General features: G+C 48.9%; 1 protein-coding gene across 8 annotated transcripts in view; it reads right to left on the bottom strand.

Moving 5' to 3' along the window:
• The window catches only part of Gas7 (growth arrest specific 7), a 222847-nt gene that overhangs the window by 28469 nt on the left and 169072 nt on the right, over positions 1-25306 (bottom strand). For 4 of the 8 annotated variants that reach the window (XM_057773633.1, XM_057773634.1, XM_057773635.1 and 1 more), the window contains exons 4-5: positions 13101-13186; positions 4427-4480 (exon numbers count right to left, since the gene is read on the bottom strand). In XM_057773633.1, coding sequence (XP_057629616.1) covers positions 4427-4480; positions 13101-13186 — 140 coding nt within the window. The remainder of the gene's footprint in view (positions 1-4426; positions 4481-13100; positions 13187-25306) is intronic. The other 4 variants (XM_057773639.1, XM_057773641.1, XM_057773640.1 and 1 more) reach the window with 1 other exon arrangement.

Here is a 25306-nt window from a genome sequence, read left to right as displayed (position 1 = left end):
ACATTGGTGAGATAAGGCAGGGGCTCCTTCGGGAAGAAGCATGATGACATGGTAGGAAGGGGGCCAGGAATGTCACAGTGCCTTGGAGTTCAAAGGCACTGAATTCTGCCCCAGTCGGTTCAGTGTGAAGAAATATTTGTGCACACATGTGTGTATGAGTGTATGAGTGCTTGAGTGTGTGTGTATCTCTGTGTATTTGTGCACATATGTGTGTATGAGTGTATGAGTGCTTGAGTGTGTGTGTGTGTTCACACACATGTATGCTGAGTTTGGCTCAGAAGCAAGAGGGACTCCGGCAGCTGTGTCCAGATATCTGTATTGAAGACAGCCACCAAGGGTCTAGTGTGAGTGTGACACGGACAGAGTGCCCAGCGCCATATGATGGAGGCTGCAGAGTTTGGAGAGGTGAAAGACTATGACTGTGGTCCCAGGGCGGGAAAGGCTCAGGACTGCCCTTGACCCCAAATGCCAACTGCCCAGGTGAGAACATGAGGAGCCTGGCCTGGCTGACGGTGTTGGGTTATAAGGAGGGAGATGAGAGGATTCCGGAGAGCAGGAGGCTTCAGCAGTAGAGGGTGTTGTAAGTGAGGCATGATGAAGCAACCAGAGCAAAAATGTCCACCTGCAACAGTGGTGCAAACACGCACAGGGGAGGAGATGAGGCACAGAGGCTGACAGGCCACTCTCACGCAGCTAGAGGGGCACAGGAGAGTGCCACCCAAATACCCTCTCAAGTACCAGTCCATCATTCTTTTGCTGCCCCTCTGTGACGCTCAGGCCTCACAGGGACACAGGTTCTTGTGTCCCTGAACCACAAAGCTCCATTAGCAGGGCCACAATACTCCAGGAAGGAAGAGAAAGCCGGACATGTCTTTCTCCACGAATATCTCCATGGGCAGGTTCCTTTCCCCTCCTGGAGATCGCCAGGCAGTAGCTAGGAATTTACAGCTGCACCCTTAGAAAAGGCGTGCCTCCTCCAACAGTCTGTTGGCATCAGTGGGAGCCTCAGTTCCTCCTGTAGCTGCACAGGAGACGGCCCAGGGATTTACTTTACGCTCAGCAAGCGCTAATCATGTCCCGAGTCTCGCCGTGAACTCATACAGTCCTCATAACGGCCATGCAAGGCACCCACCGAAGCACAGAGAGGTTACGTCACTTAAGCCAGATCCCAGAGCTTGTATGCGGTAGTAGAGTCATGGCCTGAATCCAGACTAGGATTCTAGGTCCAGACTAGCATCTGAATCCCGTCAGCACATGAATTGTCCAACTCACTGGGGCGTAGTGTAGCTAGGCCCTGCTCATGCCAAACACAGTTGTTGAGCAGGAAACAGAGGAGTGTGTGTGTATGTGGTGTGGCCACTTCTATTGTCTCCTCTGGGGATCCCTAGTCTTTGGCACAGCCACATGGAGAAACACCGTTGCCCCACCCCCATGGGTGGGCCGCTTCCTATTGCAGGGGCTGTTTGACTGAGGTACGCTGCAGATCAAGAGAACTGCTCCCAGACAGTCACTGAAGGCACCAAGGAGGCGGCAGCAGTTGGTCAGGCATCTATCTGGATGGGCCACCAGGGATGCAAAACGCATGTGTGACCCACCTGAGGGGCTGACACAGGAGACGGGGCACCTGCTCTCATCGTAGGGCAGCACAGTCTGTGTCCAGGGCGGGGTGATAGTCTCCTTCCAGCCTTCAGGGCTAAGGTTACAGAGTTTGGTAACCCAGGCTGCAGCTAAGGACGCTGTGTGACCCTGACCCAGGAGAGTGAGAAGACTGGAAAGGATCCCATGGGCTTCCCTCCAGCCACTAGCTCCCTCCCAAGATGCCATGCTTCATTACGCTGGGCATCCAAGTGGAGGACCACAGGGCCCTCTAGTTCCTCCTTCCAGGAGACTGTGCCTCGGGCCTTCCCTGCCATTATTGCTCAAACCCTCTATATCTTGATGTGTCAAGTTTATGCTGAGGGCAGTGAGCGGCCATTAATGCCAGTCACTCCCAATCAAACAGTGCCCTGTCCCCACCTGCCAACCTAACACTACTGACAGCAGGAATGAGACCTAGGCATGGTTGCCAGCCCTGTATCTGCTGCCAGGGGCCCATGTGGCTGCTCTTCTAAACTAGCTCTGGGCCACTGAACTTCAAATCCAGCTCAGTCCCTGCTCCTTGACTGAGGACATGCATCCTGCCCTGGCAGGGCCTGTCAGTGGCTGCCTCCCAGGTCAGACGGCACGGAAACTGCTCACCACATTCCAGGAAGCTGGTGTCTCAGCCTTCTAGGTGTCCCATCCCGTGAAGAAGTGCTGAGCTCTACGGGGCTTGCACATGGAGCTAGGGGGCTGGGTGTGGAGATAGGGTACCACATGAGGAAAATGACTCAGGTCTTCAGTCTGAAGTGATAAAGGGTTGGGGTACCCACATGGGCAAACAACCAGGTTGGCAGTAGGGAGACCCGGATGTGATCGAGTTCTGAATTTCTTTCTCCCTTGCTGTGTGACCTGTAGCCACTCCCTCTTCTGCTCAGTTTTCCCAGCAACAGTTCTCCAGGGTGTAAGCATTCTCATCAACCCTCTCCAGTGTCGAGGGATATGCAGTTCTTGGCCCTCGCCCCCAGAGAGACCATCTACAGATGTTTTTCAGAAATCCACACTTTAAACAGTGTCTCAGGACCTTTGTACCAACTGCATACTGCAGACCATCTCGGCCAGAGGGAAGGAGCAGGCAGGAGTGACAAGTGGCAAAGTCGGGCCATATTCAGAAGATCTGGCTGCAAGGACCCACCAGGGGTCTGTTTCTGGGCTCCATCACCATGTGCCTTTAAGACAAGAGCCAGTGCAACACGGCCCGTCTCTCTTCACTTCGGTGTTTGTTTCTAGAATGTGAAAATGTGTTTCCCTCTTATTTTCTCTTCTTCCTTTCTCCCCGTTTCTATTGGCTCTGAGGAGTTCTCCTCTTGCTTCAGCATTTTGGAGCATTTAGTAGCAATGTGAAGATAAGGACCATGCCCTCCAAAGTCTGAACCTAGGTCGGCCTATGCCCTACCAGGTTCCTCTAGATTCTCTAGAAAGAGAAGCTGTGGCTGCTACAGGGTTGCAGCAAGCTGAGCTGCCCTGCCCAGTTTCCAGGAGACTCCGGAGGGTCAGGGCAGGGTGATGGCCTGAGGGACCTATGCCAGCTCAGGAGGGGCACTGCCAGTTGGCACAAGCTGAGTTTTTGAATCTTGAAGCTTCCTAGCTAGGTGACTTGGGGATGGTGCCACACTGTGCCCCAGTTTCCTTGTCTGTGTACAGTGTGGTGGCCACGCTAATGCATATCAGGCACGGGGTGCATGCCCGACTCTGTTCTAGGTGCTTTCGATTATGGACCAAGTCACCCAACTCCCCCACTGTCAAAGCCCTTACTTCCCTGCTTTGTAGAAACAGGCACCAGCAGAGGCTGGGGAACTAGCTCGAACTTTGGCACAACTTTGTGAGTGAGGTAAGTGATACTCTGGCTTCAGAGTCCAGGTGTATAATCCCCCTGGAGTCGATTCTGTTAACCACGGCTGACACTGCAGGCAGCAAGCCCTAGGAGCAATCCTGGTGTACCAGCAGGCACAAGTTGACGGCAGGTTATTACGATTGTTTGCTACTACTGTTTGTCTGGCTCTCTCTTCCCTGCACAGTAGAATGGTCCGATGCACCCACTCAGGTTTTTATCTTTGCAGAGGTAGTCAGGGCAGTTCAGAACAGGGTGACAAGGAGCCCAAGGTCGTAAGTCGTGCCAGGAACTCATGCCAGGATAGCATATCTGCACAGACCTCACTTCTCAACTCTCTGGGTTGTTGGCTAAGAATCTAGGCAGCTCCCTCCTTAGAGGCTAGGATAGAGATGTCTTGACCCCAGTGCATCACGGGGTTGTGAGGGAGGAGTTGGGCCCATGCTCCATCTCCACAGGCATATCTGGCTAGCACTGGGGAGGATCCCTGAGAGTTTGGACAGGAGCTTTTCTCGTCGGGGACTCCCAGAAATACTATTTGTAGGGAGCTTTTTCTTGCTTTTAACTTTGACATCTTCCAGAAGTTTCCCTGCACAAAAGCAACCCTGCCGTGGCTGTAATTTCCATGTCACATTTCTGCACACAGCACACTCCACCCCCTTCAACTCGCTCCCCCACAAGCACCTTCTCCTGCCCACCACGCAGAAGCAGCTTCTGTCTCCTTACAGCTTCCTGCCTTCCACCCCTTCGCCAGGGGAGAGCAAGCAAAAGGGGAAATTGACAGAGGGAAGGGATGGGGGTAACTTCAGCTAAACCCAAGCTTTGGCTGCAACTTCTCTATTTCCTAGTGAGCATCAATTCTGGGTTTGGCGGTCCACGTTGCCACGGCAACAGCCCAGTTGTGGCCCAAAGCCCCAGCCCTGGGGCCCTCCCCCCACCAACAGTCAAGCCACTTACTGTGATGGTGTTTTCCTTGCTCTGTTTTTTGCTCGGCGACGAGGATCCCAGGTTCTGGTGAGAGAGGTGAGACCCATCATCAAAGCTGTTCTCCATGTTGGACATTTTTTTCCCCATTCCCGTTCGTTCCCCAGGTGGGTGGAGGGATTGGTTAAGAACCCTGAGCTGGGGAAGTTCAGGGGTGTCAGCCTGCGGTTAACTCCTGAGTCACCATATTCTGGGCCAGGGCAGGCAAGTGCATCTCAGAGTCCAAGCTGCTCCAGAGTGCTCAGGCTTCAGGCAAAGTAGAAGGAAGGCTGAGTTCAGGCTCCCGGAGAACCTCAGCAAACCAGGTCTCCCCTCCTCTCCTTTCCAACTGGGATTTGGGGGAGTTAACCCCTCCGCTGCCCTCTGCTGGTAACCAGACCACAGTGCCAAAGCAGAGGATTGGAATGGCAGGGGAACAGAGAGTTAAGGCAGATTGTAGGCCACTCCACTACCCACCCCACCAGGGCACAGGAGACTCAGCACATGACATCGCATTCTGAACCCTCCCGAGTCCGTAATAGCAAATGGTGAATGCGCGTGGAATGAGCACAGGGCGCTGCTCAGTCACTTTGGCAACGTGCCATCGTGCCAGCGCCTGGGAGTCGCGGTGGTTTCTCACAAGCAGAGTACCCTTCTGGAGTGACTTTTTATATTGTCCCCATTGTCAACAAGAAAACTGGAGTCTTGGTTGCCTCTGCACCCACAGGTGATGCCCAGATCCCACTATTGTGTTGGTGGAGATGGCCAAGAATGGCCAGCTGAAAAAAAGTGCCACATTCAATACGGGACAACGCTCAGTCCTGAGACTTTAGCAGTTACGCTCAGGATTCCACTCCACGGCTTCCCCAGACAGAATCCTGAGATGCCACTTGTCTTGGGTCCCACAATGCCCTTGAAAATAGCTCCCTCGAGGCACCATGGGTGACCACTCTGTGTATGTTCTGGAGCTGGCATGAGTCCAAAAGTATGAAGGGCTTTACAAGTGCATCTCAGGGAAACAAGATGATTCTAGTCATACTCAAGCCTTGGACTCTGGCTAGGTGAACACCTGGGAGAGGGCTGCTTCTGCATCAGGAAGCCATCAGCAAGCCAGGCCAACTGGAGCTCACCACAGACCCTTCCTATGGACAGCCTTACTGTCTTGCTTGGGCCGGTAAAGAGCCTGTTTGGAGAAAACTCACATCCTTAGAGGTCTTGGTGGAAAGCAACCTTAAGGAGCATCCTTTCATGGATGACTAACTTTGAGATGAAGGCCATGGAACTGACTTCCTAGAACCTTGGGGTTTCCATCTGTAAAATGGGCCATCACCACCGGGTCTCACACAGCTCTAGCCAGCTTCCACCCTGTGCAGCTGGAACCCTCACTGGAGGCACACTGATATGACCAACTTTAATTTCTTTATCCAGGCACCTGTGCTTGTGGCAGCTCCTATGCCACCCTGACAGGCTATGGTGATGTCAGGTTTGTGGCCAGCTTCTGTATCTATTTTTTAAAGCATTGTCATATCCGCCTGGTCTGGCCTGCATCCTTCCAAGCTACTATTTCTCCTCCGGGACATTCACAAAAAGTGCCCCTGGCAGAAGACAAGCAGAGGATGCTCAACAAGAGCCCTGGGTACCAGTCATCAAGAAAAGGCAGGGACAAGATCTCTCCACGGGTCTTCTCCACAGCCACATTGGTCAAGCCCATACCTGCCAAAAAAGGAGCAGTCCCACCTCAGGGCTAGATTCTCTTCTTAGCAAGTCTCCCTGTTAGGGACCATCTGCCACCATCCTTGGGTGCCTACTGCAGTCCAGGATTGGTCATGGGCAGCCAGGGGTCAGTGGCTTTGGCCCTAGTCAGAATATGGCTGCTGTTGTTACTGGAGGTGTGAGGGACTAAGAGGCAAGAAAGCCTACAAGAGTCACCCCCTAGTGGTAGCTTTTGTTATTCCCCACTGAGGGGAATGCAGGTTCCTAGAAACATAGGAACAACAAATACAAGAGAATTCAAATAATGATGAGGAGATAACAAAAGGGCAAAGGAGTCTTCTAAAGATGACCCCCAAAGGCCACAGTGGGGTACCACCTGAGCTCAGTAGGAATAATAATGACCTCAGTGGGTTCACTCCCCAGTGGGCAGAGGGAACATGCTATTCCAGAAGACCCACAAAAACGTACGTAGAGTTCATTGCTCGGAAATCCCAGGGTCGAAGGGGTTGAGACTGTGATTGTCACGGTCTAAAATCAGTGAAGACTGTCAGGTGGCAGGACAGTTACACGGTGTCGTACTAGTGCCCCGCGGGTTACTGACCAATCAGAAAGGGAAATGAATGAAATAAATCCAGAAGTTATTTCAGTGACCTGGAGCCTCCCCAGCAGGGCACAGGCCTGGGAGTGTGTGTCCCCAGAGATGCCACAGGCGGCAGGCAGCTCACCCCATACAGAGCTCCTGTCAAACCCCAAGCTGGGGTCTAAGGAGGAGAAAGCCAGCCGATTAAGAATGTAGGTCGGCCTACAAGACAATGACTCGGAGTCTTCTTCACAACATAGACGAGAAGTCATTGTGAGGGCAGGCGAAAGAAAAACTCTGGGATATCAGCCTAGACAAAGAGATTGAAGCAAGCGAGATGACAAAACTGGCCGTATCATGGCAGACTATTCAGCCGTAGGAATAAAAGTTGAGCACACTCAACACCGACATCAAACACGTTCTGTGTAAAAGCAATCAGCCTCTGAGGACCACATACAGCTGACCTTCCTGAAGATAAAACGCCATAAAAAGACGGCCTGGAGTCAGAAAGTAGGCTAGTAACAGCCCGTTCTTGGGGGAGGCTTGGGAGTAATGTTAATTCTCTACAACTCATTGCGATAAGGGCTGTGCGATTATGAGTCTGTTAAAAACAATGAATTGCCTGGTTGGCACACTCCCTCGGTCCCTCCCTCCCCTCTCCCTCTTTTTCTTTCGCAGGACCATGAATTGATCTCTCCTTTGTAACCTACTGAGCTGTAGCCCCAGATTGTATTTTAAATGATGGAACTTTAATAATAATAATAATAATAATTAGTTGTGTCTCAACAAAGCTGTGTTTGAGAGAGAGGTAGATGGACAGACAGACAAACAAAGATAGACAGAGGCTAAAGAGACAAAGTAACCAACATCTTCATGTCAAACACTTACTTGGATCCTGCACTGGAGAGAAAAGCAGGTGTAAATGGTTTTTTAGGGATTACTGGAGAATTCGACTATGGAGTCTCTATGGTAATGTTATCAGACCGGTGTTTTCTTGGCGTGGTAATGGTACTTTGATATCTTTCCCCCTTGATTTACAATTAGAAATACTCACATTTAGAGTAGTGGTTCTCAAACTGTGGGTCGTGACCATCAGAGACACATCTTTCCAATGGTCTTAGGAACTGAGACACCACTCAGTAGCCAAGTTATAGTTAGGAAGTAGCAACAAAAAGAAACTTATGGTTGGGGTTTCCTAAGACCACAGGAAATGTGCATTTTTTGATGGTGGTGACCCATAGGTTGAGAACCATTGATTTAGCACAATCAGTCAGGAATTTTGCTTTAAGAAAAGGGTGGGTGTTGAGGCAGGATGAGACCATTCATGAACCAACACTGGCCTAATGCCAGTGACATGGTAGGTCCATGGGACTTTGCTATGGAAGGCCCTCCACTTTCATAAATTTACAGATCTCTACAGTACATAATTTCACATTTCACACTTTGCCTATGATTCCAAAGAGTCCTCCTTTTTGCAGGATTTTTATTTTTTAAACTAGAGACTTGGTGATCCTCCTGATTTGTGCATTCCTTGCCTGATTCTCCCCCACTTTAGTTAACTGCCACTTCCACATGCTGGTATCCTGACTGTCCCCGAGCAACTCTATTGTCACCAAGAACACACACTACTTGCTAAGCCGTGAATGACGTCATGAGGGGCCGACAGCCCCTCTCCCAAGTGTCTTATACCATCCTCTCCTTATACCAAGGATCTCCTGGATCCTGTGCCTCTCTCTGACAGGAATGTCCTATAGAAAAACCCTCTTCAGTTCCCAAAATTGTTGGTATAACACTGGGCTCCTTGGGACGGGCCATGCAGACCCCTCCAGTCCCATACTCTGCCCTCCTGTGCCCACCAACTTAGTAAGTCATACCATGACCCATACTTGGCCTCTATGGGCTCTTTGAAAGCTTCACCCTCCTTCCTGCCTCTAGGCATCTACACGTTGTCCCCGTCTGTCTGGAACATTTCCTATCCCCATCTTTTTGTCAAGCAACCCTTTTTGCTGCCTTCCCCTCTTTAGTCTGGCATCTTTTCTTAAGAAGCCCATTACTGCTGCCTTCAGCATCCCTAGCTTGGCTTCTCAGTGTACACACTTCCTCATGCCCTTACTGCTGATGAGATTAAACAACTCTTGACCCATTGTCCTCCCACGGCTAAGGTGGAGCCTTGCTGAACCTCAGAGCCTAGCAAAGGCCTAAATGTGCAAGGGGGCATGCATGACTGGAGTAAAGGCCTGGGGAAGGGCTGCAGAAATGCCGAAACTCTGTACTTTCTCCAATTAAACTGCCTTCTTCAACACATCTTGTTGGGTGCCCATGCCCTGAGTCCTGAGTCCCTCCTCCTTTTCTTTGTGTCTTCTGGGGTAGTCATGAAGCCAGAATAGTGGAAAGACAGATTACAAAAAGGCTCAGGTAAAGTGTGCCGGAAAAGAACATACAAGCTAGGATTTGCTTCTGCTGAGGTTGGCAAGGTTATTAGCCTTTGACCCCTGGGCTCTCTCCCAACCAGGAAGGTGTTTATTTTATCTAGGACCCAAGAGGCAGCACCCTTGATAACTGCAGTACTGAAGCTGTCCACTGGGCGGCACCAGACCACAACCACCTGTGTCCATCCACCCAGGTCTCACAAGACTGGACAGAACCCTCAGGAGCTCTTGGGCACCCTGCCATGGGTACTATTTATGACACAGAATGGTAGGGACATCAGATGCTCCTGCCCCTCCCTGCTACCATTCTTTCCCATTCACCTGCTTAAAGAGAGAGAAGCCAGCAGGTACTTTGCAAATCACAGGCTTGGTCACGGTGACCCCAAATCCTGCCTCTCAAATTGTCAAGTAGCTCTTCATTCAATCATATTTCAATTATTGTCCACATGCATGCACATTCCAGAGACTGAACCTTGGGCCATGGAGACAGTAGGTAAGACTCTACCACTGACCCATGCCCCCAGCACTCGGTTATTATCAAGAGCAATCGAGAGTTGGGATTGACAGCCTGGGATGAAGAATAACCCCCCTGAGTATTGTAGAATGCTGTGTACGCTTAAACATCTGCTGGGCCCTGCTGTCTTTAAGGGAGATGCTCTCAACCTATTGATGGTTAGCCTTTAGAGCTCTTTGGGTAATTAGCTCCAGAGGTGCACACACGGATTAAACAGTAGCGGCTTCCCTATCCAAATGCTGTCTTTTCATAGCCTAAAAGAATCCTAGAGAATCTACTGTACAGTTCTGGGATGCAGGAAGTAGATGCAGATTTATCCTTTCTATGTATTCTACATGGTTTATTTTTGTTTCTTTGATGAGGCTTTAACTTCAGGGTTATTATCCAAAAAGAATATTCTGCTAACCTGCCTATGTAGAACAGTCACTGTGTACCAGGCCTGGGCCTTGGAGCTGGCCTTCCCTGGGAACCCAGCACCACACCCCCCCCCAACTCTGTGTGTATGTGTACACACATATATATGAGCATACCATGGGTGAGGCAGAGGTCAATTCCAATCATTCTAGACTTTGTTTTCTGAGACAGGGCCTGTCATCACCCTAGAGTTCACCAACTACACTAGGCAGGCTGGCCAGTGAACCCCACCAATCCTCCCATCCCCGCTTCCTAGGATTACAAGATCCCTGCCATGGCCTGTCTTTTCTATGCGGTCTGGGGATTGAACTCAGGTCTTCAGGCTGTGTAAGAAGCTCTTCACCATCTGAGCTCTCTCTCCAGCAGGGAAATTTTATTCTCTTAACTTAAGAGTGTATCTGCCTTTTATAGAAGTGAAATGTGTTGATCTTAGGAAACTTGAAGAAATGAGAAACAAAATAAAAATTACTCGTGTCCTCTGGTCAAGCTTTTGCAACCTCAACGCGACTCGTATATTCAAGCTAGTAACGCCTTGCTGAAGACGACGCCTTGCTGAGGAGGCTGCCCTGCTCATTGTACAGTGAGTGACATCCCTTGCATCTACTCATTGAATTCATTGACTCTGCAGTGGTGACAATCAAAATCAAAGATGTCACCAAATGTCCCCAATGGAGAAACTTGGGCTGAGATGTAGTTAGGCCATCATGGACTCTCTGGTCTTTCTTCCTCTCAGAAGCTCAGTTTTCCTTCTTCTAAATAGGGTTGTATCCCCTTATGCACATACATGTATACACATGCACGCACACATTTGCACACACACATTTGCACACATACATTTTCACACACATGTCCACACACGCACACAATGCACGCACACATTTGCACACACGCACACACACGTATACATATACACACATGCCCACATACATGTGTACACACATTTGCACACATGCACACACACGCACATATGTGCACACGCATGCACACAGGAGTACAGGTTCTCCTGGAGGTAAGAAGAGGGTGCCATCCCTTGGAGCTAGGCTCTAGTAGCCCCAGCTGCTAGAGTTACAGACTGTGGAGAGCTGCCTGTCATGAGTGCTTGGACTTGAACCCAGGCCCTCTGGAAGAACAGTACACTTGGTCACCCGGCCATCTCTCCAGTCCCTTCCACTTGATTTAAGTAGGAAGCGTTTCTCGAGTCATTACATTTTCTTCAGGGGATGCTCTTTATTGACTGGGTAATATCACTGATGGGCTAGATGTCCAGCACTGGAGGCCATTCTGCCTGTCCCCTGCTGTTGGACAGTTAGATCGGGTCCAGTATTCCAGGGGTATAAATAATACTTGTATGAATGGCCTTCCATAGAAATCAGAATACATATAAATCTCTGAGTATATTCCAAGAACAGATACAGGAGGAGAAATTCCTCTGTCCAAGGCCTACAGCACACTATTAAATCAGCTTCCAGATCCTAAGCTGCCCCAGAAGCAAGCATGTATTAAATGGTTGAGTTTCCCAATACTTCTGGAGGTCGGGGAGCAACATCTCATTGGGGAAGGAAGAATGGGGAGCTGTTTCCAGTGTCCTTCCTGATGGTGCTGGGGGAGCAACATGGTTTAATTGTGGTTAGCTGCAGCAGGGCAGGCTCATGTCTTCAGAAACGCTCTCAAGTCAGACGACGAGTCATCTTCCCTTCCAACACACTCGTCGGCTCATGGAGAGGGTGGCTCAACAGGACACACAACGTCAGGGTTGATTCATGACAAGTGAAGTGAGCAGGGATTTGATGGTGTCAGGCACAGCCCTGTGCACTGTGAACTAAACCTCAGTCCCCAGTAGCCAGACATGGCTTCCAGTAGCAGTACCTCTATTGGCATCTGGGGACTGTCTGGGAATGCACACCCTGCTCACCTCAGATTGTACACAAGAGTCAAGAGACTTGAAAGGCCTGCTTAAGACTGGGCCTTGAGTTTTCTACCACAGTTTACTGATCCTGGGCTCAGTCAATGTTCGGCTCCGAGAGGACAGCTTACTAAGTTTCCAAACGCAACACCCTTGGCTGCACTGAAGCTGGCTGTCACAGCTTAGCTGATGGCACTCACAGAGTCCAGGGTCTTTCCTTCAGTGACCACACGGAGGCCACAGCATACACAGCTACTTTTCTCAGAAGGATTACTACTGTGGCCATCGGCCATAAATACCATCACCCCTAAGGGCTGCTGCACTGATTCCTGAGAAAGCATGACAGGGATTGGAAGTTCCCTTAGGAAACCCTTAATTTGTAAGGAGACTACCTCCACCCCCCCCCCCCCCCCAGAGCCCCTGCTTAGATGCAGCTTCCTGCAAACAAGGAAATCATAGGATATTCTATTGGGTCCACTATGACCCTCCACTCAGTCTCATGAGCTTGCTCCTCTGTGGTCCCAGGCTCATGGGAATACTAATGATTCCCATCTCATGATGTCACACGTGTCGGTTCTGATGGGGACAGCAGTTTGGAAATCTTAAAACATATTTCAGCTGGGTATGGTGTGCATACCTGTAATGCCAGCACTTGGGAGCTGCAGGCAGGAGGATCAAAAACTAGGGCTACATAAGACCCTGACTCAAAAGTAAAAGCACACATAATTCTTTGCCTCCTACAGCTATGCTTACTCCATGTTAGTGAGATGGTCACATTTTTCTGATGTGACTGGGGATAGGCAAGGACAATGACCTGGCTGGCTCACACTGCTAACTTGACAGGAAATCTGGACTCATTGAATTTGTGGGTAGCAGAGTGGATCTCCCTGCCTTGACAATTATAATCCATTAGCTCCTCCACCAAATCTCCCTCGATTTCTAGAAAACCAACGAACTGCAGTTCTACAACCCATCCTTCATCAAGAACTGTTAGGGCAACCCTGGGCTACTTTCCACTGACAGCAGAAGAGGGCCACAGTTCCTGCCTGACTCCCAACTACATCCTTCCTGAGCTAGACACTCAGCTGCCCCTACCTCCCTTGGCAGCACCTTACCTGGGAATCACCGGTGGATTTTCGGAGACTCATGTGGGCAGTCTCTGGAGGGTGCGCCGGGGTCCCTGATGCGTGGTATCCATTCACTGTGGGGACAGAGACACAGCTCAGATGCTGCGGGGGCCACAGACAGGCACCCTGGACTTCCGGCCACAGCAGCCCTCTCTCTCCCACCTCCTCCCAGGGTTGTGGGAGTTCTCATGTGCCAGGCCCATCTATTGGAATCTGATCTGCAGCTAAGGGCTAAAAAAGAGTGGAATCCTGGCAGCCAGTGTCCTGAACTCTCAGGGGACTGACTTTCTTCTAAGGAGCACAATTAGTAGAAGCCAAGGTCATCAGAGCCCAGCTGCCACCACAGGTGCTGATGAGAGGGCCTGTCTCTTCCTCCTGATTCAGGTGGCTCCCCCACCAGAGCCCTATGAGCTCTCTTCCTTCTCTTTCTTCCTGGGGGACTTTTCTACCCTCTCTCTCTGAATGCTCTCACGTACGTTTGGATAAATATTCTTTATCAAAAATGCTTGGAATCCAAAACATTTCAGAGTTTGGACTTTCCAGGACTTGGAAATGTTACACTAGGTGTGTAGCAACCATCCAAAGAACCAAACTCTGAAACGCCCTCAGCTTGACTGGATTTAGAGTCACAGAAACGCACAGCTCTCAACATCACTGGAAGTTGCTTTCGGGGAGGTTTAACTGAAGAAAATGAAGTCTAAGTGTGCTTAGACTGACTGTAAGTCAGGCCAGAGGTCCTGAAAAGCCTGGGGAGCAGACTGGCTTTCCTCACCCAACCCCTCCCCCCTCTCTCCAGATACAATGTGACCAGCTGCCCCATACTCCCTCACCATGCCTTCCCGGTTATGATGGACTGCATCCTTTCAAATAATGAAACAAAATAAACCCTTCCTTTCTCATTTGTATGTGCGTGTATGTGCACACACACTCAAGTATGCACTCACGGTGCGGGCTGTGCGTGTATGTGCGCACACACTCAAGTATGCACTCACGGTGCGGGCTGTGCGTGTATGTGCGCACACACTCAAGTATGCACTCACGGTGCGGGCTGTGCGTGTATGTGCGCACACACTCAAGTATGCACTCACGGTGCGGACTGTGTGTGTATGTGCGCACACACTCAAGTATGCACTCACGGTGCGGGCTGTGTGTGTATGTGTATTTTGTTGTGTTTCCCAGGTCAATCTCTGATGTTGCTTTTCAGGATCCTTGTTATTTAAGGACAGGGCCTCTCATCAGGACCTGGGGCTCATCAGTTGGGCTAGACTGATGACCATCAAGCTCCAGAGATCTGCTTGCCTCTGCCTCCCCAGTGATGGGGTTACAGACACAGGTGGCCATATTGGCTTTTTTTAATGTGGATTCTGGGAATGAAACTCAGTTCCTTAAGCTTGTACAGCAAATATATTTCCAGTAAGCTGTCCTCCAGCCCATTAAGTCACTTTGTCACGTGGTTTTGTCACAGCCATGAGAAAATAACTAATACATGCTCTCACACACAAAGCTCGTAGGTATGTTAATGTTCAAAAATTTTAGATTTGGGATTTGGGGGATAGGATGTTCAACCTGGGTAATGGAAAGAGGATGGGATGGACTAGTTGTCGTGAAATTTGGCTCTTTTAATTAATAAATGACAATCAACAACATGAATTATTGAGCCTCAGTTTTCCTAAAACGAAAGCAACAGGGCCTGATGGCTCACACCTGTCATTCCAGAGTGCAGGAGGTCAAGGCGGGAGTGAGTTCTGGACCAACCTAGGCAACTTAGTGAGATGATGTCTCAAGAAAAAATAAAAAAGGCCAGGCATGATAGCTTACACCTTTAACCCCAGAGCCTGGGAGGCAGAGGCAGCGGGATCTCTGTGAGTTCAAGGTCAGCCTATTCTACATAGTGAATTCTAGACCAGCCAGGGCTATATAGAAAGACTATATCTCAACAAAGCAAAACAAAAGTAAAAATAAAAATATGGAAAGGACTGAGAATGTGGTTTGGTGGTAGACTGTCTCTAACAAATACCAGGGTTTGGGTTCAATCCTTAGAAGAATGTGCACACATACATACTGATACATACTGCACACACACACAACCATACACACACACACACCAACCACACACAAACATTACAGACACACATACCACAACACATACCACACACACATAACACACACACATACCACACACACACCACATATACACATATATACCACACACACATACACGACAGACACATACACACATACCACACACACACACGACAGACACATACACACATACCACACACACACACACACACACACACACCACACAGCTTTAAAGAAGTCCCACCGCTCTAGAATGTGCGTCTTGGGGGCAGACCCACTTATATCTCCACTGTGTGCTGACAAACTCCTTTCACGGGGCAAGGGAAGCCCCGATTGCAATGTCTTCCCATTACTGTGGCTAAACACACTTGTCACCACCAGCTTCAAGCCTCAGCCTTGCTTCCCACCCCTGACCCTATGGGTTCACACTGGGACCCACACTCTTCTCCAAATATATGAGTTTGTGTGATTCCATATCATCTTCAGATCTGCTTAGTCAGTGTGCCCCAAGGAGGTGACGAACATGAAAGAGACCGGTGTCCTCTCCAGGACTTCCTTTAAAAGGAAGGGGGAAAGTAGAGGTGGCTCAGGGCTTAAGGCACTTAGTGCTCTTGCAGAGGACCTGGGTTCATTTCCTGACACCCACATGTAGGCTCATTTTAGTTCCAGGGATCTGACACCCTCTTCTGGCCCCTGTGGGCACCACATACACGTGATGCACATATGTGCATGCAAGAAAAACACACAACTTTAAAAGGAAGAGGAGGCAAAGGGGAAGTGGGGGAAGGGAAGTTGCTGTTTTTACTGGATTTTAGCCCCCGGGAACCACCAGCTTGCTCTGTCTCTGGGAACTGGAAAGTTAAACTGTCCTTATGCCTCAGGCTGGGCAAGATTGCCAATGGATAAACACACAAACAAATAATAGTTGGAGGACCACAGGAGGGCATAGGAACTAATGTCCAATCCACAATGATTCCAGAAGTTCTACAAGCAGGGAGCAGAAGAGAACACATCTAAGTCACCAGGGCTTACTATAGGCAGGGCATCCCATCTGCATGCAAACTGCCCCCGCCAGCTCATGGGTTTGAACATTGGTCCCTAGCTGGAAACATTGTTCTGGGAGGCCATGAAGCCCTTGGGACACAAGACCTTGCTGGCAGACACAGAGCCCCTGGGTCATGAACAGAGCTTTAGGGGTGACAGCTAGCTATGTTTTTAGCTCACTTCATCTGCTTCAAGTTACAGATGTGAGGATCCCAGCAGCTGGCTCTTTCAGCTGTGAGTGCCACCATGCTAACCTGCCATGAGAGATCACACTCTCTGAAATGGTGAGCCAAAGCCAGCCCTTCCTAGTCACATTGTTTCTGCTAGGTCTTCTGCCTTCGAGGCAAGGAAAGTAGCGAGGGGCAGCTCAGAACCCCAAAGTTTTAGAGTTCTAAGATGACATTATGAGTGAAAAATTTTATGCCATGAAACAAGGTTTAAAATATTATGTAAAATTACCTATGAGTTTTCTGTTTATACTTGGATCCCATCCCCCAAGTGGATCATTATGTATATGTGGATATTCCCAACTAGGAAGCATTTCTGATCTCAAAGCATTTTAGCTAAGGGACACCAAGTCTGGAATGGAGGGTGGCCAGGGTTGAACCAAACCATGGGCAGTGAGTTGACAAAGACAGTTCTAGGTAGAAACATTTTGCGCTGGGGGATGTAGCCCATCTTCTATAGCTGGTAACAAACAATCCAGAGTCATTTGCAAGCAGGGCAATGCTCAACAGCCCTTGCGCAGCTTTGCCTCTCCCCAACTTGTAAGGTCAGCTCTAGACTCCTGAAGAAGTCTGGGCAGGCATGTACACACACACACACACGAGAAACTGATACATATCAGGGTTCTATCCAGCACTTGGAGAAGAAAGTACAATAATTCTGCTTGGCCAGCTCCATAGCCATGGTCCGCACTCAGCTCTCAGATGGTTGGCCAGATGTTCATCATATTAACTCAGTAAGAAAAGCAGCCAGAGAGGAGAATCTGGGACTCTACAAGCATCAGAGACCGAGGGAACCAGCTCAGATGGGCAAGAGGCTCTGTCAGGAAATCAGCCATAGTAGGGCACTATGTTGCCAAAGTGTGGCACCAGGAAAAGTTTGCTTATCAAATAGGACAGTGTAGAAATAGAGACTGCAGATGCTAGAACAGGGCATGGTGGGCCACACCTGCAATCCCGGCACACACCTACAAGTGTGTGTACACGTGCTTGTGTGTGTATGCTTGCGCACACGCGCGTGTGTGAGTGTGTGCTGGGAGGGTTGAAGCAGGTGAACAACCTGCATAGGGAGCACCATGCCTCAAAAAGAAACGCCTGGAAGTGTAAGATGGCAGTGGAAGCACATGCTTAGGCTCTGAGACTGATTAATAGGCAGGCATAAAGACAAATGAGATCTGAGCAATTTAATTTAAAGGACTGAGTGAGGGACATATATAAAACATCCTACCCTATAAACAAAAAGGACAGCATTTGCCAAGTAAGCCATGGAACTTTTGAAAAGTTAACCACGCTTAAGTCACAAATAAACTGCCAGTGCACGGCAGAAGGCATGAATAATTCAGGCCACATTCTTTGACCAGGACACAATAAAAGTAGATATTAATAATGAAAAATAAACACAAAGGGCTTCCAACCACTGAACTTCCAAATAGTTGGAAACTTAAGAAAATGCCCTCTTAAGGACTGTCAGCCTAAAAGAGAACTTAAGAACATAATTACACATTGTTTAGAAAAGAGTAAGGAAGAATGGGTTTAAATGAATGGATAAAGCCAGCATTATAGTTTTAGGAGAATTCATAACCTTAATTATTCTATTACTGAGCCCAAAGCAACAAAATTAAGTGGAATCAAAAAAAAATTAAATGACCTCCAAAACAAAGCAAGGAAAACAGGAGGCAGGCCCAGCGAGGGAAGTTAATGCTAAGAGGCAGGAATGACACTGACAACCTAGGGCTGGTGCTTCTCTCCCTTTCTCCCTCCTTCCATGTGTGTGTCACTGCATGTGCAGACATGAGCATATGTGTGTTTAGGGTCTGGTAGAAATCATAACAATAAGGAGATGAAGTAGCTTAATTTGAGGGTAACCACAAATGTTTAAAATTAGGAATTCGAATACTTAAATACAACAAATACAGGCAAGAGTTTTTCTTTTTCTCTTTTTTTCTTTTCTTTTCTTTCTTTCTTTCTTCTATTTTTTTTTAAATGTAAAAGCACATGATTTAGGCCGGGGGGTGGTGACAGAGGCAGGCGGATCTCTGTGAGTTTGAAGCCAGCCTGGTCTACAAGAGCTAGTTCCAGGACAGACTCCAAAGCTACAGAGAAACCCTGTCTAAAAAAAAAAAAAAAAAAAAAAAAAAAAAGCACATGATTTCTAATCGTAGACTAATCAAATCCAACCCTTCCATAAGATTCAAATTATCAAAATTACTTCAAGAACACTTGCAATGGGAGGGGAAGGAGAAGAAGGGAAGAGGAAGGAGGAAGGAGAAGAGGAAAATGGGAAGATACTGGGGACGAAGAAGGGGGACAGGGATGGGGGAGGGGAGAGGAGAAGCCATTTCAAAAGCGCATGTCCACTAGAAGGCACCAGGCCTAGATGGTTTTATGAGCTAAATGTGCTGAAGTTCTAAAGAAATGGCCAGTCATAAGCTATTATCACAGACCAAGAAACATACGGCAGGTCTCTCAGCCTGCACACTCTGACCCTTTATAGCACGGAGACATACCATAGCTCAGTCTGGTGATAAAATCAAACATTTTCTCTGAGTAGGTAGTGACGCCACTATCTTTGACATCATCGGGTTCCTATAAGCCCAGGTTGTTCCCTAGCTTTTTGAGGGCAGAGGCTGCCCTTCCAATCCCCACTCATTCCCTTCCCAGCAATCACCAGCATGTTCTATAAGCTGCATCCTGTCACCTAGCCCTGGATCCCCAGGCTCATCTGGCTCCCTTGGCTCCCTGCCCTGCCAGGAGCCAGCGAATGCTCAAGCACTCTGCCTTTAATCCGGCCCCTTGTTCTTTCTTCAGTTCTAGCCTGTCAGCTGCTGGCTAATTATTGCTCATGTCAAAACAATTACTGGGAAGAAAAACGAATTTTCCATGCAACTGTTTCTCCCCACACAGCAGTTTTCTCCTGACCCCATCGTGTTACGTGTCCCTCTACTCCAGGCAGGACTGTTCAGAAAGCCCACCAGTGAAAATGAGAACGGTTCAAACCCATGAGATCTAGGGCCCTTTTCCCACGAGCATCCCCACCCTCTGGGCTCCTAATTCACCAGCCACTGGCCACAGGATAAATGAAGCCCAAGTGGGGGACTTCCAAGGTGTCCTCCAGCCTCCGAGAGGGAAGGAAAACTGTTTAAGGACTACACAACCATAAAGAGAGCATAGAACAGGGTGGGGATATAAGAAAAAGCATAAAATGCCAAACTCAGGGGTTTCTATGACTTAAAAAATGGAATGAAAATCTCCAACTGGCTGGTAACTGCAGTAACTTCAAAAATAAATGCAAACGCAGGCACCCACACACTGACTTCTGCTTCACGGCCCATCAGACAGAGGGCTTGAGAGATGAACAGTGAGAGGGGCGAAAGACACTTGGAGAGAAAGGAGAAGGTTGGTGAGGGGATAGCGGTGGCACAGGGAGAGAGGGCACAGAGAGACTGAGGAACAAAGCCAGCAGCCTCTGCTTCTCGGAACGCCCCCTCCCGGGAGCTCTGCCCTCTCTTTTCAGCCCCAATTCCTGTTCTAAAAAGTTTCTTCCCAAGCCCTAGCACCCACGGTTTTGTTGCCTAAGGAACCAAAAGGGCAAAGGAATAGCCCGGGACACCATCATGCTACTCTTTAGGTCCTGGCCTGACTTTCCATCTCTATGGAAAGAGTGCAGTCATTTATCCTCCTGGTTAAGAAACCCGGGAGCTCTGGGGCTTGTTGTTCTAGAAATCCATCTATTTGCTCTTATTTCTGCCTTCCAACCCTCACATCTGTCTGTCTGTCCATCTGTCCATATGTACAGATGTACATATATACATACATTCACTTATCTACCTAACCATCTATTCATCTATCTATCTATCTATCTATCTATCTATCTATCTATCTATCTATCTATCTATCTATCTATCCATTCATCTATTCATTCATCCATTTAACCATCCATCCATCCATCCATCCATCCATCCATCCATCCATCCATCCCTCCTTCCCTCCCTCCATCTATCCATCCACCCAACCATGCATGCATGCATGCATCCATCCATCCCTCCACCCCATACATTGATCATACTGAGGCATGTGGTATTTTCCTGGCAGTAACACAATACCACTTTTGAGAGAGTTCTTTATGCACACTTATGTGTGTTATGTATATCATGGGCAGAAGGGTCTAACACACACACACACACACACACACACAGAGAGAGTTCTTTATGCACACTTATGTGTGTTATGTATATCATGGGCAGAAGGGTCTAACACACACACACACACACACACACACACACACGCGCGCGCAGATTCATCTAGGGCAATGACACAGGCTCCCATGGAATTCACTCTTGAGAACCGCAGTTGCAGCTGCAGAAGCACAACAGAGCGGGTTCTGCGGTCTGCACCTGGTTGTAAGCAGCCATAGTGCCTCACCTTCCACCCCCAGCACGCCCCAGCATGCCTTGCAGGAGCCTCTTCAACTCAACTTCTTCAGAGAATTCAATCTTTCTTGGACCATTCAGAAGGATAGTTTTACAAGAATAACCTTTTGTTCCAGAAACTTCAGTCTGGCCAGTTGGTTCTTACTATCTGTCTTGGTTGTCTAGCATGTAGACTATGCTCCCAAAGGTAAAGTTCCCAGTGTATTTTCTTCCACGGCTGTGATTGGGTAAAAGGCTGTGGGATCAACCTCTTCAAACTCCCTGGAGGCTTATCCAACCAGGATCACAGGTCCTAAAGGAGTGCTGGCCCTTTCCAACAGGAAGCACCAGGGCCTCCTCTCCCGATGGCAACATGGAGGGTGTGATTGAGGTGGTAGAGCAGGCTTTCAGCTTGACCACTTGCTATTCTGCGATGCTGGAGAGTCCTGCTCCTGCATGCGAAGGCAAGGCAGCCAGAGCTTCCAGGCTTAGGGCTGAGTGCGAGGCCGTGGCTTGTAGCCACTGCAAGTCTCTTGCTCAGAAAGACAGAGCTGCCTGCTGCATATTCTCCAGGCTCACTTCTCAGGCTCCTCTCAAATCCTGGACCTCTCCCCTGTACCCAGTTCCCCTTGGGCTTCTGGAGACCTAAGAATGACCCCCTAACTTTGCCCAATGCCTAAGTCTGGCAAAGTCTGGCCCTAAACCTTGTTTTCCCAAACATCTTTCCCTACACCCTATCAGAGTAGCCTCGGTAAATAATAGGTGTTTCCATCTTTAAAACAAAACAAAGCAAGCAAGCAAGCTAACAAACAAAGAAAACCAAAACAGTTCAATGCACACCCTGGGCCCAGAGGCTCAGGTAGGAGCTCCCTCGGTCAAATGCACTGTTAAATGTACCATCCACTGGCTACAGGTGATTTTTTTAGCAAACCTAATTTAAATAAAATCGCAATGCAGCAGAGCTTCAGGGCAGCACCCTAGACCAGAAAAAGTGCATCCATGGAATACTTACGAAGTCCTGATAAAGCCTGGCATTCAGTTAAGAGTAACAGGTGAGACTCACTTCCTGTTTGGGCAATGGACTCTGGACGCAGTGGACATGCGTAGGGAGAGTGAGTGCACCATCTGCAGGGCAGCCTTCAACTGCAGCTCAGGGCAGAGCACTCGCTTAGCCTACAGAGGCCCTGGGTCCCATCCCCATTGCTATCATCCTCTTCCCCAAAAGTTAATTAGAAAAGAAAGGCTGTACGGGGACTTTCTGTGCTATTTTTTTTCTACTTGCTTATAAGCATAAACCTGTCCCCAAATATTCTTAGAGTTATTAAATTAAAGCAAGTTAAAAAATCCAGTTTCTTTGGCATACGAGACATAGGAGGAGCACAAATGGCCCGTGGTCTCAGTATTGAGCACAAGCTACGGATTGTGTTCGTGTCCCCCCCTCCCCCCAAGCCCTACAGGGAGGGACAGCGCTGCTCTCTGCTGTTCCTTATTCTGCAAGAGACTCAGGAACGGCACTCAAAGAACGGCACTCCTTACTCCAGTTCCCTGCCCTGTACCTGGTACGATCTCTCTCTCCACAAGCCAACACTTCCACAATACACGCTAAACCAGCCCAGAGAGGGGCTTTGATGTTTCCAGCCATTACTGAAATGCTTTCAGGAGTTCTGCTGTGGTCTGAATGGCTTTTCATTTAGAAAGCCTGGCAGCAGGCGACTCTAGTAAAGCCGCTGAAAGACAGGGTTCCTCAGCTCTGGTGTCATTAAAAGAGGCAATGTAGGCCAGGTCCCCGGCCCAGTAGTCACCATAAATATCACCCAACATTTCAAAAGAAGAATGTGTTCTGAGGGCTCAGGTATATATCTAGATCTCTCCTCCCCAGCCGGAACCCTGGCTGTCTTGGTTAATTGAGAGAAAAATGAACCAGCCCTGCCCTGAGCCTGAAGACCTGTGGAAGGCAGGAGGGCCCCTGGAATAAAAGCTGAGCTTTCCACCCCCACCCCACCCCTGTGCAGCTTAGTGGGGGTTAATCTGTAGTTTGCCGTCATTGTTTAGTGTCCCATGTTTTCCTTCAGGAGGGGCGGGGGGATGTCTGTGGTCTGTGCGCAGGAAAGTTGACTTGGTTTTCTTCGCTGCCCTGCACACACACACACACACACACATGCACGCACGCACGCATGTACATGCGCACACACAGAGTAAAACCTCACCACTACTAACATAAGCACAGAGCTAGCACAGCCTGGCAGCTGCTCATGAAGTCAGTACTGCTCACCCATGTGCTGTTCCCTCCTTTCCACCTCCACATACAACATGAAATCCAGTGCATTCCTCTTTCTGTTCACTTTGCTTGGCAGACCCTGTCCCTGCCTCCCTCCTGCCCAACCCCCTCCCCCAGCTTCTGTTTTAAAGCCCACTGATGTGACTGGAGCTGTTCCTGCCTTAGGGACCTCTGACCTGGTTGTTCCTGGTCAAGCTCACTGCCTCTGCCACTTCTCTCCAACCCTACCTTATTCTAAATCCTGTCCCTAAATCTTGTCCTAAATGTCACTTCTTCACTGAGGTCTCAGTCACTGTCACCTTGCCCCACTTTCACTCCTTGTTAGAGCGTGCAGGGATCGCCTGGCCTACTTCCTCTGTGCTTGCTTGTTCGAGTCCCCCAGGATGCCTGTCTATTCCCTGGGAATGGGAAACAGTGGCAGATTTAGTGATGAAGATGGCTGACAGGGTCCACAAGACGGCCCAGTGGGTAAACACGCTTGTTCACCAAGCCTGGCAATCTAATTATAATCCCTGGGTGCCACAGTGGAAGGAGAGAACCAACCCCCTAAAGCTTTCCTCTGACCTCTGACATGGCGCACACACTGGCATTCATACTTTATACACACACACAATAAATAAAATAATAAAAAATTAAAGAAGTTGATACACTACCACTGTGACTTTCACAGAAACAAACAAAACAGAAAGCACTGAGATCCAGGTCCTGTAGGGTCTCCATGACAAGACACTACAACCCCAGGAGCCTAAGGATCCAGTCTAGCTCTAAAGCAACCTCAGGTTCCTTCCCGTGTTTGTTTCTCTTCTCATAATAAAGTCTAATCTCTGTTAAACTAAAATGAGAAAAAGAGCTAGAAAAACAGCAACAAACCAACCCAAAACCTTGTGCCTTGTGATCCTCTAGAGAGAAATAGAGTGTCCACTACTTCACTCCTCACTTAGGAGACTTGGATTCAAATATAAGGAAAGAAGACAACAGCATACACCAGACCCTGCTATCGCTGGAATGGGTGCATGAGGATGGAGAGTTAATGGAGAGAAGACGGAGGACACGGGAGGCTGGAGAACGGATGGGGGAGGATGGAAGAAGGATAGAGAATAGATGAAGGAAGGGAGGAGAGTAGATGGAGCGAAGATAGCAGGAAGATGGAGAGTGGAGGAAGGATTGAGGGTAGAGGGCAGGGATTAGAAGGGGATTGAGGGTTAGGAGGAGGATAGATAGAGAATGGATGGAAGTGGGTGAAAGGGCGGTGGTTGGATGATGGAGGGTAGAGGATAGAAGAGGATGAAAAAAGGGAAGGATACCTAAAAAGAGCAAAGAGAAGATGATGGGATGGAGGGTGGGAGATGGAGAGAAGGAGGGTGATAGCTGGGAGACAGAGGATTGCTCTAGTCAGCTTTAAATGTTACCTTGACACAGCCTAGTGTCATCTGAGAGGAAAACCTCAATCGAGGAATTGCCCTGGTCAGATTGGCATGTAGGCATGGATTGCGGGGGCTTATCTTGGTTATTAAGTGGTGCAGAAGAGCCTAGCCCACTGTGGGAGGCACCATCCCTAGGCAGGTGGTTCAGGGCTGTATAAGAAAGCTAGCTAATCATAAGTCAGGGAGCAAGTCAGCCAACAGAGTTCTTCCAAGGTTTCTATTTTAACTTCTTGTTTGAGCTCCTGCGCTGACTTCCCTCGGGGATGGACTGTGACCTAAAGCTGAAATAAACCTCGTCCTCCCTTAAATCATTTTTGATAAGCGTTTACTACAGCAGCAGAATGAGATCAGAGCAAGGGGGGAGAGTCTGCTGGAAGGTAGAGAGGGGATGTAAGGGTAGGGTAGGAGGGAGGTAGCAGTAGATGGACGGCTGACGTATCTTTGTGCTCCATAGTGACATTATCAAGTCATGAAGCTAGGTCAGGCCCTCTGCCATGGTCACCTTCTGGGCTCCCAATATATGAATGGTGAAAAAGAGGCCCGTTGGGGGAAGCAGCATGGCTGAGACCCCAGGGAACAAGTTATGATCTCACAAAGTAAAGCTGCCACTGACAGTAGGCACACTTAGATTTTAAATCCCACTAAGGGAGGGGGAAAGCCTTACTCCCCCCCCCCCAATTTGGATATACTCTTCGGTATATGATACACTGCTATGCTCCCATACTACAATGGG

Source organism: Chionomys nivalis, chromosome 7, assembly GCF_950005125.1.
Source record: "Chionomys nivalis chromosome 7, mChiNiv1.1, whole genome shotgun sequence".
NCBI classification, from domain to species: Eukaryota; Metazoa; Chordata; class Mammalia; order Rodentia; family Cricetidae; genus Chionomys; species Chionomys nivalis.
The sequence above is the reverse complement of the archived record's forward strand: the minus strand, read 5'-3'. Positions and strand labels throughout refer to the sequence as shown.